A 16627-nucleotide genomic window follows, 5' to 3' on the forward strand; every position below is an offset into this window, starting at 1 on the left:
AATCCAGGTGGCACTTTTCCACCAGTGGCACGAGTCACACCTCCGCTGAGACATGGCTTCAGACGAGTCTGAAGAGTCTGTGTCACGAACCTGCCAGCTTTGCCAAGACAGGGAATAACAAATGGAGTGGATGTAAACCCCGATGGCTTCCCACCCCTTGCATTGGCTCTGCCGGGCTGACACCTACGAAGATCAGGAAAGCCCCTTGTAGCCCCCAGTGGTAGCTGGGAATTGCTGACTCTGCGAGACAGGCTTGGTCAGAAATAGTTGATTTCTACCTTTCAAGCCCAACCAGCCTGTAATAACGAGAGGCGCAAAAGCAAATCCAGGGTGCATTCTCAGGATGTGATGAATGTGTTCACGTAGTTTGTGTCTGCAGAGAGACTACAGCAGTACCAGCCTCCCTGCTATTCACCCTCTGCTGATTCATCCCTGCTCCAAAGGACAGCAGCAACACTGCCCTTGCTCTTTTCAGAGGAACCTGGCGGGATCAGGAGGAACTGGCACTGTCATTGGTATGTCTGGGAAGGGAACATTTTACCTGCAAACTTGAGATCTACCAACAGTCATAAAGGATCACCATGACCCAGGCTGCACAGAGCAGATGTTTTCCACCCCAGCTCATCTTCCCAGTTTCCAGGAGCAGATTGGAGGAGGCCACACCGCCCAGATTTGCCACATCATTATTTGGCAGGTGGTTTAATTGCAGAGCATGAAACTGAGAATACCACAGGGATGACAACGGAGCACTCCTCTCTTGCTGTGACAGTAGTCCTGCAACGTAAGCAAGGTCTCACCTACCAAGGACTGCTGTGCCCAATCACAGGTTCACTGAGCAGCACTAACTCCATCACCTCTCTGGAGCAACACAGCTGGACACGGACACTGGATCAGGCTCCTTGCTGAGCACCTCGAGGCAAGCAACATGAAGGGTGGGGTCCCCTGCAGCCTCCTTTATTTTGCTACAATAAAAGAAAATAAAATCTTTGGGACATCCCCAGAGCTGGTGTTAATTCACCTCCAGCAAATTCTCAGACAAAATCCTAGTTCAAGTCAGCCTGGATTTGACTGGGTGGTGAGAGACAGGCCAGCTTGCAAGAGGAAGCCACCAGGAAACAACAATGGGGAGGGAACACAGCCCAAGGGACATGGAAGGTCTCGTACAGGTAGAGCAAAGAACTGGAACACTGCGGCCAAGAGAAACATTCAGAGCAGGAACCAACCAGACCTGCTCCAGGCCATCCTCACACAGCACACTTGAAAAGCAAACAAAGGTATCTATGTTCCAAGTGCACCCCCACCATGCCCCTGGTCCTGCCCAACTCTCACCCTCCAAAACAGAGCTGTTCTTTTCTCCTCCTATTCCCTAAATTTTTGCAGCACCTTATTCAGGAGCAAGCAGGAAGGTGCAGGGCTGGGGCTACGGGTTTTGTTTGCTCTAGTCTCCAGGTCTCACAGGGTGCCTTTCCCTCCCCCACAGGACCCGCATCCCAGAGAGTGCCCTGTGCTTTCAAACTCCATTACATCTCATCTGCATTCCTGCCAGGCAATGGCCCATGCTCCGGGCTGGGTGCCAGCGGCTGGGCAGCCCCCCTCCTCTCCTTCCTGCACTCTGAAATCTCCTGGCGTTCAGCAGCTCCCCACCAGCTCCTTTTCTTCCGAGGGCTGTGTTAATGAGAGCCCGGACATTGCAGAAACTCTTGTGCCAGGCAGGGCACGGCGGCGTCTGGAGCAGAGTCAACATTTCAAGTGCTCCAGCGCTCTGCCAGGCATTTCAGGACGTGGGATGGCTGCAGCTGGCACCACGCCCCCTGGGAGCGGGTGGTACCCGGGAAGGGAGGCACCAAAACAGTCCCACTCAATCCAGCGTGCCATCGGGAAGGCGGCTGCCTGCTATTGCCCAACCCCGGAGCTGCACCAGGTCCACAGGTGAAACGGCTGTCACAGGCAACCGCGCTCCGAGGATGCCGGGAAGAGTTGCACAAACACCACGGTAGAAAGTCAGCGCCGAAGTGAAGCAACGTAGACTTGCAAATGAGGAAATGAGAGCCTTCATCACGCTGATTACTGGGCATGCTGGGCAAGGACAGCAGCAAGGCAGCAGTTTGCTGTGTCACCCGCCGGAGCGCCCTGGCAGCGCTCCCACCACTCGAGCCCATTTTAAAGGAGGCCAGTTCTTCAGCCAGGAAAGCGCAGATCAATTTTTTTTTTCTTCAGTGTGAAAAAGCCACTTCCAGGGATGGATGCTGATGGCTGCAAGTAGATCACTGCCCAAAAACGCAGGATTCATGGAGCAAAATTGCTGCGGGGCGAGGAAAGCCGCGACACGGATGCTCTCCTGCTGCTCGCTAATGAGCGCACAGGGGCCGCAGCACCACTTTGTCTCGGCCCTTTGGACATGAACGACCCACCGCTGAGTTGGCTGGTTCAACCCCCTGAGCTCAGAGGGTTGAGACGTGCTTCTGTCTGCACAAGGGCTGTGGATGGTGTTCCCGGCACGCTCCACTGAGGACCAGTCCTACTGAACACTGGCACTGCGGGACTGCAGCAAAGCTGCTTCCACAATGAATGCAGCGGAGTCCTCCTCCTCCAGGATGAGGTACCTCTTTAAGGAAAAGCAAATAACAAATAACTGCTCAGCACTGAGCAATGCCTTGGCAATGGTTTAGTTTACACAGGCCCACCCTTTAATGCACACACCCCTCCCAGGCAGAGGAGGGTGATGAGGAGCAGACTGTCACACAGTGTCCTCCAAGCTGGAAAGACCAACGCTGGGTTTTGTACGGACCCGCAGTAAATGAAAAGCAAAGCTTTTCTGCTGGGCTTTAGGCACCACAACACAGCAGAGGTACCGGATCAGCAGTGGCCACAGGCACTGAGGAGGCTCGATAAACACCTGGGCTTACACACCTCACGCTGCCACTCCATCGCCACGTGCCCACACGCCTGTGGTTTGGCACTGCAAGTGCTCAGCCGTCCTCTTACAGGGCTCCAGGACCTCTCACGTGCTAAAGTGGCTTGGGTTTGTTTTGTGCTGGAAAGAAAACAGCAAAGATTTAGGAAAGTCCCACCAACATGTAAAGTTTCCATGAATAAACCTTTGCCCCATCAGCGAAGAAGTGATTGGAGCTTGGTAACAGCAGCTCTGTGGAGCTGTAACAATCTAGGAGCCTAATTAAGGGATTCCAAACAAGACTCTGCAGAATTTAATTCCCAGATTGTTGGTTAGCATTAAAAATAGCTTCCCCAAAAAATGTTTTAAACCATGAGTTTTTAAAACCCAATTTAAACAAACATGTACAAGGAGTAGTTTTTCTCCCATAGAACACTCCTGCAAAGACTGCTTAATGCTGTTTTCTGTTTTTATCAACACTCAGCTTTAACAATAAGGAAATTCTAATAACGTTATGATTATAATTAAGGCAACTCTAATGGGATTTTGTGGACTGTGATTGGCATCCCAAGTACAGCATCAGGCAGAAAGGGGAACGTACAAGGGACAAATCTCCAGGACACCTTCAGAATTAGCAACCATTTGGGTAATTATAAAGCTCCATTTTATAAAAACCAGGAAACAAGATTAATTTATAAATCAGTTTATTTACAGATTTTGTTCTCTTAAAGTACATTTCAGTTACCAAAGATATTTACACTGGTGTACACAGGGACCACCCTGGTTATTTTACAATTCTTAATTACAAAAAAAAAGAAACCCCCAACCCCTCCACATCCTCAGGTCTGTCTACTGTGCAAAGCTGCTGTGGATGTGAACATGAGCTGAAACTGGCCCAAACCCCAAGTTACCAGGTTATTTACACAGACACAGTAAACAGGTTTCTTTTCAGCATCTCCACAGCACAGTACACGGGGAGACGGAGCCTCCCGAAAGGCGGCTTTGCAAATGTGTATCAAAAGGCTCTGCAAAGTCAAGGGAAAAAACCCCCTAGTAAATGCAGGTTAATTACAGTATTCCTCTTTCATCTGTATATAATCTTGCATTTAACGCTTAAATTACAAATAAGTTTGATAGTTTGCTTTTCTCCATTTTAGTTGGTTTGTAAACACTTCAGATGCACTAAATACCTTATAAGATCCAACTGTTTCTCTGCTGAAAAGTACTGTATTTTTCTAATATTCTGAAGGTAGCAAAGGGATATGAAAGTGGGAACTGCACACAGTTCCTTGCAGAATAGTCACTTAAAAGGTCTCTATCACTGTGCTACTGAAGGTCTTCTGCAGGTACACACTTATTCAAGTATTGCAAAAAGCTAAGGCCACTTTTTCAAGAAAAGAAAGGGAACAAGATGGGATTTTTCAATCCCTCATTCCACCTTATGAGCAACAAGCCTTTTCTGAAAGACAGAAGTACTGATATCCCACAGTGCAGCTCATGGAGCGTCCTGCTGTGAGAGAGGTACTCGTGCTCCATGTCCTCACAAGCCTGGGCTTTCCCACCTGGCCCTGGGATCCTTCCCAAAACGGAGCGGCATCTCCCCAGTGATGGCAGCCACTGCCCCGGACAGCTCGTGGGTCTCAGCAAAATGTCTCAAGCCTTGAATCTTCTAACGTGGTTGCACTGAGATAACCAGACCCAGGAATATCATCTTGTTCTTATAAAGGGGAAGTTGGGGAGAGAAGTAGAGAATTCAGCCCGTTTGTGGGATCCCAGGGTTCCCCATATCTCCTTGTTACCAGCCCAACCCAGACCAACCACGTGGACAATGATCAGTCCACGAGTACTCAACCCGCTCGAGGTTTTGAACATACACTCAACTCAAAGCAACTCAACACACTTGAGGTACTGAGAAAGTAATTCATGTATGTTCTTTTTAGGGTTGCTCCCAGCAAGGATTGCTACCAAAAATAAACAGTGATGTCTGCAAAGGAATAAAGCCATTAGTTAGACACAGCTTCCTTCTGTCCAAACAGCTGTAAAAACAGTTACTGCTTCTGTTGAGGGTTCTAAAGCCAGCAGTTTATACCTGTATAAACAGGTATACAATCTCCAACAGACCGCAGTATCTTGTCAGGCCCAACCGTACGACCTCCTCCCTGCTGTTGGACAGACCAGAAACACCCCACAAATCCCTCAGAACGGCCAAAAAGCCTTGGGCATGCAGGGCAACCTTCTCAACCCTGACCATGGTATCTACAGAACAGAACCTAACCTGATGCTCCAGGTGCAAACCTACACTGCAGGTTTCTGCTCTCTTTCCTTAATTGCTACCTATAAAAATAGCAATCCTTGCTACTGAAAAGATACACCCAGGAAAGGGAATCTGAGGTGGTGACCCAATCAGTGACACCATGCTGGTTAAATCTAGCAGCTTTAGTTTGCTTCTGTCTTAAGAGCTTCCTGGTTCAGCATCATGACATTTTACATGGACAAATGAATCACTTAAGAAAAAAAGCTGAGCAATGCTTGACCAGACTTCCAGCCAGCCAGAAGGGCCACCACTGCGGGACAGACATGCATATATGCCCATTGGATGTGCCCCTATCCACCACTACCTCTCCTCCTTCTCCTTCCACTCATTAAGCTCCCATGGATATGGCTCCCCATTAACTCACAAGTGAGGTGCTGGCAACACTACATCTGAGAATCTGCATGGACCTCTGGCAAATCCAACATTTCCCAGTGCTGTCCCTGAAGAATTACCAGCTGTGTGTCAATCGTGCAAAATGCAAATATTCCAATGATAGCTTTCAAAAAAACCCCCAAACATTAAACAACCCAACCAAAAAAAAAGGTGGAAAAGAGAAACCAAACTGGAGCAGCAGCAGAGGTGTGCACAGTGGGGAGCCCAAGAACCAAGCAGGTGAACAAAATGGTTGAGATCTCCCCGCCACGTCTGTTGTGGGCCACAGCATCTCTGGGGCACCTCTGAGGCTTCGGCGTCTTTCTGCACTCCAGCACGTCTGGAGAATCCGACTTTCCTCTGGGTCTCGTCCCAGGTTAGCAAACAGGGACATCCACTATTAAGGCATCAGAGTTCGACCCCAGATTGTCCGTGTTCCTCCAAGAAAAACACAAGGATGGGAGGAACAGGTTAGGAACGAGCACTCAGCAGAAGGACACTGCAGTTGAATCCAGCACCAAACCAACCAGGTAACAGCTGCCCATGGTGCAGAAGTTCTGGGAAAAGGAAGGAAACAGATGGAGCTGGGAATTTTCACATCATTTTTCAGCTCAGCGCCCTCAACTCTCCATTGTCTCCGAACCAGGTGTGGTGAAACTCCACTCCTAGTCCTTGGTCACTGAGGTTTGGTTCTTCTCACCTTCACCCCCCCTCGTATCTGCCTCGAGAAGCTGGAGGTTTTGTGCGAAGAATATGGGACTTTGGAAGTCTCCAAACCAGATGCTCTCTCAAGTTCGTCTGTCCCAAAACACAAGACAGTGCAGCCAACTGCACAGGACACTCTCCTATAACCCACTTAATAAATTATCTGAAAATAAATAAAAAAACCCACAAGCACAAAACATGCAGACAGTCAAGCACCAGACACCGCTTTCTTTGGTGAATACTCTCTGTTCTCTAAATTGTTCAAGTAACAGCTTCTCCAACTTATTAGGTGACAGTGAGGGAGAAAGCTGACGGATTGAAGGCCAAATTTTTTGTGAGGAAACATTTTCCACTCCTGCATGTCTCGTGCCTGAGAAAATCCTGAGTATCCGTTATCTGGGAGCAGCTGGTGCTCCAGGAAGAGAAGTGCTACACGGTAGGAGGAAAGTTGTCCATGGGCTCATCTTTCACACTCGACATTAGGCGGCCGTTGTCTTGCTCCGCCTCAGGACTGAAGCAAGTTACATCGGCAAAGCAGCAAGAATTCTGTACTTGTATGCAGGAAGCAACATCATCTAATCTCCCTGGACTGGGCTGGCACCATGCTTAGTACCACATCACAGAAGAAAGATGAAAACCAGCTTCACAGAGAAGTGAATTAAATGGGCTCTGGAGCAGAAGGAATTGATGCACATTGTTAGGGCTGCAGGAGGTGTTAAGATTATAACACTGTTCAGTAAGTCTCCACTTATGACCAAAACCTGACCAAATTGTTGCTTCTCCAAATTACTCACATTTCTAAAGACAAGTTGAGTACTGATGGCTGAGAGCCATTCCAGCAAAACAGCCAATATCCCAACTCAACCCAACCCTTTCAGGGAAGAATCTGAACATGTCAAAGCCCCAGGCTGGGGCCCCAGACAGCCACTGACAGTTCTGTGCTATAAATGCATTGGCACACGAACAGTCTTGAGCACTCCACAAAGCAGCCTTGAGTGAGGGATCAGCTTGTTTCAAACAATAAATCTGGAGTGAGGTCTCGAGTGGTAGCAGATGCGAGTTCAGGCTCCTTTCATCGCATCTGAACTGCCTTGAGACCCTGTGCATGGAAGTCCAGCCGCAGCAGGAGCAGGTGGAGAGCAGGTCGGGGGTCAGGGAGGCCCTGACTCCGTGGTTCTGCAGCTCTGAGCTCACTCCAGCACTGTCAGACAAGCAGCAGCCTCCGCTGTTTCTCGTTTATCTGGTTCAGCACATCAACAGTGTCTCTGATTAAGGCCTCGAAGATCCCGTCTGCCAACTGCATCTTTACACACAGCTCATCCTCGTCGTAGTTCACCCACTGCGCTTCCTCCTCGTGGAGCTCCTGCACCTTGGAGGGAAAAAGGCAATACAAACATTACAATTTTGTTGCTCTAGGATAATATCCCCTGCAAAGTTCCAGAAAGAGTCCAAAACAGTGTGTATCTGCCAACAACATATCTGTCTTTGTAAGAGATTACAGGAAACGCTTGGAATAGCAAAATGAACACAGATCCCTGTGAGCCAGGCTATTTCACTGTATGAACATTTTCTACCTTTCACTGTAGCATCCATTTTAAAGGATTTTATATTCCCACACAAGTTTCCCTTGAAAGAACTCAGATAATGGGATATTCTTGGCCAGCAGCAGAAGCTCTGTTAAAAGTCCCTAATTATGTTATTTGCAAGAAGCTGATTTGATGAGGTTTGAACTGCTAAGAAATGATGCAAAGGCCTTGAATGGGGGAAGAAGAAAAAGAAAAGACTTTACTGCAGTTCAGTTTAAAGAACTTTAAGGAAACAACTAACTTCTCCAATTCTTCTGCACAGGAAAATAAAATGCTGGCATATGTTTTAAGACAGCATTGCAATTCATTTGCACAGAATACTCCATGCTCTGTTGGATTTGCACAGAATACTCCATGCTTCATTGGATTTGACAGCGTTATCACAAATGGAATTTTGTACCATTACATTCAAAGAGGACTTATTTCCTTCTATTCCTAAATGGTTGACAAGGAAAATCCTCTTTTACTGGTCAGTGACAAATAGGTGGTTTAGTATCAGACTGAAATATTTCATTCAGCAAATCAAGTTTTACTGAGAGTCTCCAAAACTTGACATCTCCAATTATACTTACTAAAATTTGTCTTAGTGACTGTTTCAGTATTGCAGAGACACCCTAACAAAAGCTCAAACTTTTTAGAAAAGAAAGAATGGATGCAAACATCGCTTGCATTTAAAATGACAAAAAAATCCTGTTGAAAGCTCTTTCTCTACTCAGATTCAGCAGAAATCTCCTCTGACCATAAATCTTACACTCTGAACTCAAAATACATTTACATGGTACAAGTGGGGCAGACACCTAAACACTGCCAAACCAAGGTTAAACACACTGAAAAATCCACTAACCCAGGATCAATAAGAAATAGTGTTGTTTTCGAAAGAGAAGACATGAACTACAGCCCAAACACCCTCTCTTCCCTTTGCCTGAAGCTAAACCTCCCAGAAGCTGGTCTGGTTTGAAGCTGACAGCTGCTGTAGCATAATGATGATTCAATAACCCAAGCACGGTGGGAAGCCCAAGAACAGGCTGCTATGGGAACCCTGGGGAACAGGCACTGCTGCAGGGCTTGCAGCCATTCATGAGGCCTCAGTTACAAATGGGGTGTCGGCGTGACAGCTCCTTTCCTCTCTTAAGAGCTTGGGGAGAGGGGCAGGGATTTCCTGCAAACAGCTTTGGAAGAGTCACGTTACCTGCTTACAAATCTGTGCCAGCACAGCCAGCGCCTTTGTCCCACACAGCTGTCAAAGACAAGGCATTAATGGCTTCATTAGGCTTCTTATTAATAAGGAAGAAGTAACATTATTGGCAATCAAACTTCCAATGAGTGTTGCAGGTGAAAAAATAATGTAAATGGTAGGCTAACAAGAGGCAGATAATTGGGTGTGGGTTTGTGTGGGGGTGAATGTCTGAAAGACTCCTGAACTCTCCCACAGAAATGTGCTGCCTGCAACCTGTATGTGCTGGTTGTAAATTCTGATAAAATAAACAACAGCAGCATGTCCCAGGTCCTCCCATCAATAAAGAGGCATAAGACAGAAGGAGAAATTTGCAGACTGATCATTTGTGGTGTGTCTGCACCACAGACTATTCAGATAAGGAAAAGCAAGACAACCGGGGTCATGAAAAGAAGAGGTGGTGCCAGAAAGAATGGTTCCCTAAAAGCAGAAGTGGTTTGGGAAAGAAACAAGGGGGCCCAAAGTGAAAAGGTGAAGATCCTTGCTGCAGGGAAGATCCTGGAAATGGAGGAAGATCCTGAAGATGAAGGAGGTGGGTGGAGACAAGTGCTGGGGGACGCCCAGGGACCTTGACCGATGACGTCCAAGGCTGGTAACTGGGAGCAGCTGCACGATTCTGACTGATGTGATTCTCTGCCTGACCCTCCCAGGCCAGCAGCCACCTCACTGCTAAAAAGTGAAGCCAAGACCTAGAGAAGGTACTTGATCCAGGCAGGGAAAGGTTGGATGTTTAATAGCAGGAGAATGATGAAGACAGGAAAACAGTATTGTGATTAATTTTCTCTTGCCTCTATCATTCCCCTCTCTCTCAGAGGCACAGTGCACAATTTCCTCTGGCATTAGGAGGACTTCCTCGAGAATACTTTTGGAAAACTGAGAGAATGTGCAATTCAGAGCTGCAGGCAAGTCTTGTTTATAGTGTATTCAGAACACGTGTGGACACTGCCATGCTGGCTGCAGCCATCTGAGCCAAAGCAGTTGTGACTCCTTTGTCTGGGAAAGGTTTGATCCACTCCTTGTGTTACCACAAAGTGTTCCTAAGCAATGGAGACAGTTTGCTTAATATCTGACAACTATCGTGGCTTTCATGGAAATGGGCTTTTCCTTGTGTTCAGTACCTGCCCAGCATTTAAGTTCCTGCACACTGTCATGACAAAAGTAAAACTGCACCAGGAAGTAAGAGCTCTATACCAGAGAGACACTGCACTTGGGCAAAGTCAGGAGAACTACAGTTTTAATGACACTGAATTCCATGCTACAGGAAAAGATAAACAGTGATGCAATGCAGAAGGCTCTGTGAGGTTTTTTTTTTTCCTCTGTGCTCTTTCTTTTGTATGCACACTTTTTGTTTTAAAACAGAAAGAAAGAAGGAGGCATACATGCAAAAGGAAAATCAGGTCACACAATCCTGCTGGCCATCTGATAAATGTCACAGCACCAAAAAAACCTTACTTAAAGTAATATAATCAGAGTGAGTTGGCATGTTTCAGTTTCTGGAGGTTCATGTTCAAAACCATGAATATCTCCAAAATAAATGACATTTAAGGAGTCACTAGACCATTTGGGAGACTGAAAAGAATAAAAACCCAGATATAAACTAGTGCCTTGGAAGAATGCCAGCAGGAGGAAGGCAGGCAGGTGCATTCTCACAGCTCTCAGTGTGCCTGGAAATCTTAAGACACACAACTGAGCACACAAGCAGGCTTTGAGACTCTTCTTACTGTGTACTCCCCCTGGGTTTAGATCTGGGGTGCTGCAGAAGTGGGATTTCAGAGTAAGCCAGTTTGGTAGGAACAGCCCTGCTTTGTTGGAGAGTTGCTGCATAGAAAGAAACATTCTGGGTCTTAAGTCAACAGGTCAGAAGATCAAGCACTTTTCAGCACTCTGTTGGCAGCTCCTCAGGTGTGAAAACTAAACAGATTAGGCAGTATCGTGTGAGCTGTGCTTTCTCAAGTTCCAGATAAAAGGGAACGGGAGCTGGCAGGGAAAGCAATGCCAGAGTTTGTTTTAGCCCCACACAAACAGATCAGCACAGGGAGTTCTGGCTGAAGACCCAAGTGGGAAAAAAAGGAGTGGAAACAACCTGTTGTTAGTACCTGAACTTAAATAAGGAGATATGAGGGGTTTTGCTGTAGTTTAAAAACATGTTTTGGAAGGTGCAGGCAGCCCTGATGTACCGAAATGCAGCACCTCAGCCTACGGGTACATTTGACATTCTCCACACAGCACAGACTGCACACACGTCATAAAGGAGCAACATGAAGGGACATAAGAGGAGGAAAGCAAACACCTGGACATTCCCTTCACTTGATTTTAAACAAAGTAGCTTTTCATAAATGTGAACATCCCGTACTTGTTTACTGAAAGCAAGATTTGCAGTAAACGTTAGTAACCTGAGCAACTATCCAGCAGATCAGAGAGATCCCTGAAGGCATCCCAACACAAATGCTTTCTGAAGACAGAGATGACTGATCAAAGGTGATGCAAAAAGGACAAGAGGAAGATGGTTTTTTTTGTCACTGGCACTAAAACGTGGTTGCATATTGGTGACACCACATTCGTGTCAATGCTGGGAAAGTGCAGTCGAAAGCGAAAGTGCAACTAAAGATGCACGGACTGGAGAAAGCAGCAAACCCAAAGGCAGAGCAAGGATACAAAGGACATCCTGCTCCCCCTTAGTTCCCAGCAGGTGTGACAGCTGACTGTGGTCACCCACAGGTCCCAGCATGCCCCTTCCCCCCAAGGCTGAACCTACCACGGGGAACTGGGTTTAGTAAAATAAACCCAAAAGGACACACCCAGGGATAATCAGGGAGAGAGTAAGCTGGGTAAAATAGCCTGGCATTGGTTTCTGTGCCCAAAGAAGAAATAAAAGTTATGCCCAGCTCTTGGATCAGGCAATATTGGACAGTCAGCATGTTCAATCCTCTCAAAGTCACTAAAACACACAGGTTGTCTCCACAGAAAATTGTCAAGGGATGTTTTCATTTTAAGGTTAATTTTACTTAAAGGGGAAGTGAAGAAACTGTGCTCAAAGTTTAAATGCAAGTAACAGAAGCATAAGAATGTTCATTTCTGCTTTAAAAAGATCACGTTTTATTTTAACAGTCATTGTCTTTACCAGCAGCAAAGTAATGTGGAGAATCAATCAGCTCATGTATGTACTCATATGACATCCCCTGCACATTGCAGGAGGCTAAATACCCAGAAAAACTTGAATAAACCATTTTCAATTGTGACTTTTAAAGAAGCTTCTACAACACCTAAACCAAAAAAGTCTCAATTTCCCTTTCAGGAGTTTGGAAAACTCCAAAACTGACCTCTTGGTTTAGTGCTACACTGTGAGTTACTAGGGAATAGGCAGCAGGTCTTGCACTGACCTGTATATCCACTTCTGGCCTTGGATTTGTGTTACTACAGAACCCACGACCTTAAATACAAGTTGGGGGGTGATTAAGAGACAGAGAAAGCTGTCCAGATACTTCATGTTTTATAGAGACTTTTAATAAAACAGGGCAAGGGAAACCGAACACTATTTCCTTAGGTTTTCAGTTAGAAGTTTCTCTGATAGTGTCTCACATTACAGTATAAATTTGTTAGCAATGCCACTGAGACTGCCTTATTTCCTAAAGCATGGCACTCTGCAACCTTCACAGAGTTATTCCCAGTCTTCAGCTAAAATTTCATTACCATATTCTTGTGAGAACAAAATAAAATTAAGCACATTATTTATTAAGCCAAAGTTGTAAGAGCTTCATTAATCTTTGATGTCTGGGTCTGCATCTAAATCACAGACCAGATTCTGAACTTCAAACTTATTTCACCTGAAGCACTCTGGATGCCTTCAACTAGGAAAAATTTTTCCAGTCAGGAATCTTTCTAAGTATGTTGCAAAGAAATTGGTAGTTAGTACACAAGCACAGTAGCTCTATTATTAGTTCTCTTGGGGATCTAAACATAGATCTTTTTTTGTGCACATTTTCATAACCTCCATATCCCAGAATCAAGGCTATCAGGATGTATTGGGACCTATACAGAGGTATTCTATTTACATACAATTAAACCCCTGGGAAAAACTCTGTGTTGGAAACCTCCCAGTGATGGCCAATTAAAAGACCACACGACTTATATGTGCGTGTGTGGAATCAATTTCAGGTACAATTAAGTGAAGCACAGTGTTAATGACGACTCATATTCCCAAGCAGAACCTTCACTATCATTACAGCCAATAAAGATGTTAATCATCCTGCAATACAACCCAACAAGTAACTTTCAAAGACCAGTACACAGCCAGACATGCTCCATCTTAGGCAGTTTTAACACTGAACTGTCTCTGCCCCAGTGGCAGCTGCGTTCACGAGTTCAATTAAGTTCTTTGTACCACCGTCTCCAATTAAATATTACTTCAGAATAAAAGTATTTTCAATTAAAGTAAAAGAAAAAAAACCATATTCCCTTCCAAAAGAAAAGGTTTAGTGAAATAACTCAGTGTTTCCCTCTGTAAATTCATACTTTAAACTTTTAGGAGTGAGCAAATTTATACTCCAGTCAAATCAGTAGGCAGAATTCACTCAAGTCACCTTAACTCACTGGCACAGGACCCACCCTCTGTGATACCTCATGCACACTTTGTACCCTTTAAACAGCATGACTGAATACTGAAAATACACTCATGCCACATTTCAGCCTGGTGGAAGTACCTGACATGATTGCCTATTTTCATTCACTTACTAGTATATGATCCACTCGGTCGCGTTTCTTCCGCCCAAATTTCATCATCTTCTGCCAGTCTGTTTTGTGATTAGGCTCCTTCCTCAGGCTGAACAACTTCAGCACTTCAGCTGCAATGAAGCTCTACAGAACAGTAAAGGTGAGATTTATCATATCTGAGCTAAGAAATGAAAGGTATGCACAAAGTACCTCCCCTAAAAAGTCACTTTATAAAATGGAGAACACCCTTCTGTTTAGCTCAGAGACACAGTGTATGCATCAAAGTTACACTGGAAGTCTCTCAGGCAGCATTACACAGGCAGGACAATTATTAAACTCAAGCTGGGGGCAAAAAAAAAGGTACTGACTGCTGTAGCAATCATGAGAACAGAAACTTCCAATTCAACAGCACACAAACAGAAGGTTCTGACAAATCACTTTATGGGAGAATATTAAAGAAAAGGAGGGTGGCCATTTGGTGTCCTTGTCCTGTGCCCCTGCTGTCCCCTGCCACACGCTTTTGAAAGTCTTCTCCACTAACAGAGTGATCTAGATACTATTTCTGTCTTTTCTAGACAGTTAACATGCTGTATCTTCAGCAGGTTAATCAAAATATTGCCAACCCCTCCTCAATTTCAGAAGAAATAGTAGAGGTGGAAGTCTTCATTTATGTCCTGATGAGCCATATGGAAGGTTCTCGTTTGAGTGCTTTCAGGGAGACAGTTTTTTCTGAAATGTCCAGCCCTAAAAATTTAACCTAGGTTCAGTCAGGCTTTAGCTTTTTGGGGTTTTGTCCTTTCTTAAGCATTACCATCATTAACAGGAGATCTCCTCTGGTTTGCTAAATATAATGCCCTTGCCAGTCAGATTTTGGGTCCCTCTGGGCAAATCCTGCTGTCCTCAGCGAGGCTGGCACAGGTGTGTATGTATGTCTGAGTAAAAAATCCATCTCATCCCATTTGGCCCAACCCTACCACTGGATCCATTCCAATTTAGCCATACAGAGTTCCATGGAAATCTGCTAAAGCAGCAGCCTGTCAGCATACCAATTTTGTAAGATCAAGGTCATCCTGGCAATTCTACACAGAGGACTAAGGTTTAAAAGCAACCAACAACAGCCAAAAGGACAGGGAGGCAAATCTGTTGAGTAAAAATGGATCATTTTGACAAATACCCTTTCAGGTTTGCAATCTCCTTTCTTTTCTGAATGCATCTCTTGCTGGATTCATCTGTTATGATCTAACACTTCAGGTAAGTGCTAGTACAATGTTTTTCACCTCACTGTCCATGCACAACAAAGATTTCTTCCTACCTTGATTTCATCCAGATCATTTGGATCTTTGACTCGGCGAAAATAAGCAGATGCAATCCTACATGGTTTCATCCAAATAGGCTGATTTAGATTAGGATCCTCAGCAAAGATTTCCCCGAAGATCTCCCTTGTTAAATCAAATACCACCTTAACAAAGAAAGAAGTAAAAGTTAAAGCTTCTGTTGTCCATGGTAAACGTTCAAAGGGCAAGACCAAGATGCCTGAAGGCTGTACCTTTTTATAAACCTGCTTGTTTATCGTGTCCGTGTCCTGCTCCTGGAGGGAACCACTAAGGTCTGAACGAAGGCTGCAGCTTTGAAGATCGTGGCCCAGCTCCCTGAGCTTCCAGAGTTCCTCAGCTGCTGCATGGACCATACCTTCCACCTCCACTGCAGTGTGAGGGACTGCCAGGGGCTCCTCACACGGCTTTGTCGGCACCTTCTGCAGTTCCACCTGGGGCAGCACTGCCGGCTCCTCGGCTTCCTTCTGCTGGAGCTTACGGGAACTCAGGCCATAGTCCTCATCAAACCAGTCTTGATCATCTCCCAGCACACTCAGGAACTCACGGTTGAGCTCCAGCTCTGCCAGTCTCTTGGCAAGCTCTTCCTGACCACTGGCACCAAACACTGGACTCTCCTGTGAATTAAGATCCACAGAATAAATATGAAAGGGTGTCTGTCACACCATTGTCTAACTCAGCTTATGTTTTTAAATGCTTTACTGATGTAGTTGGCAGTACATGCACAAATACTCAGGCAAATTAAGAAATAGCTCACAGGAAAATTAAGAATGTTTGGAATCAAATACCTGGGGTTCCTTGAATACTTTTGGGGGTTCCTACAGAGCTTAAAAGGCTGAGCATCCTGCTCACTGTTTGTCCTAATATTTACCTGTTTATGAAAGACTGACTGGTTTAAAGACTGATAATGGGACACACAACTTTTCATTTCACTCACCAGCAGTCTCAGATCTAAATCAACAGCCTAAAACCTTTTAGCAGGTGATGGCTGTTTCAGTGACAAAGTAGTGCCCACACTGGTGAAACAGGCTGAAGCTCTCAGTGGTGACCAAGTACTGAGATCCTTGGCAAAGCAGACAAGTTTGCTGGGAGCTCTAGCAGAAAGGACAAGTCCTATATCTGTACCATTAATGGTTATTCTGGGGAAGCCTGAACTTCCACTACTCATCATATATTAGTTCAGTGGATAGGGCAGGCTGACACCTAAATGACCTCAAGAGCAACTAATTATGTTTGAGAATGACTCTTTCATATCGAGAATAGACAGAAGTAAGTTTAGAGTCTATTTTGCCATTTTTAGAATAAAAACTGAGGGTAAAGATTAAAGACAAATTGAATGTGGAAGCAGAATGCAACTTAAAAGAAGTATTTTTCACTTTCATGTGCCCAACTGTGTCTTTCAGCCTGTGTGGCTACCAAAACAAGCCATGCACTGGGATACACAGGAACTTGTAAGACACGTACATACAGGTAATCTCCACA

General features: G+C 45.4%; 1 protein-coding gene across 14 annotated transcripts in view; it reads right to left on the reverse strand.

Moving 5' to 3' along the window:
• Nucleotides 1-3580: 3580 nt before the first annotated feature.
• CEP350 (centrosomal protein 350) overlaps nt 3581-16627 on the reverse strand; it is a 58128-nt gene continuing 45081 nt past the window's right edge. For 13 of the 14 annotated variants that reach the window (XM_017815815.1, XM_017815804.1, XM_017815810.1 and 10 more), the window contains 4 exons: nt 15361-15762; nt 15127-15273; nt 13836-13958; nt 3581-7653 (listed from right to left, as the gene is read on the reverse strand). In XM_017815815.1, coding sequence (XP_017671304.1) covers nt 7489-7653; nt 13836-13958; nt 15127-15273; nt 15361-15762 — 837 coding nt within the window. In that variant the 3' untranslated portion in view covers nt 3581-7488. Of the gene's footprint in view, nt 7654-8570; nt 8582-13835; nt 13959-15126; nt 15274-15339; nt 15763-16627 lie in introns of those variants that run through there. The other variant, XM_017815816.1, reaches the window with a different exon arrangement.

The sequence above is a fragment of the Lepidothrix coronata genome, unplaced genomic scaffold (assembly GCF_001604755.1).
Source record: "Lepidothrix coronata isolate B3197 unplaced genomic scaffold, Lepidothrix_coronata-1.0 Scaffold52, whole genome shotgun sequence".
Taxonomy (NCBI): Eukaryota; Metazoa; Chordata; class Aves; order Passeriformes; family Pipridae; genus Lepidothrix; species Lepidothrix coronata.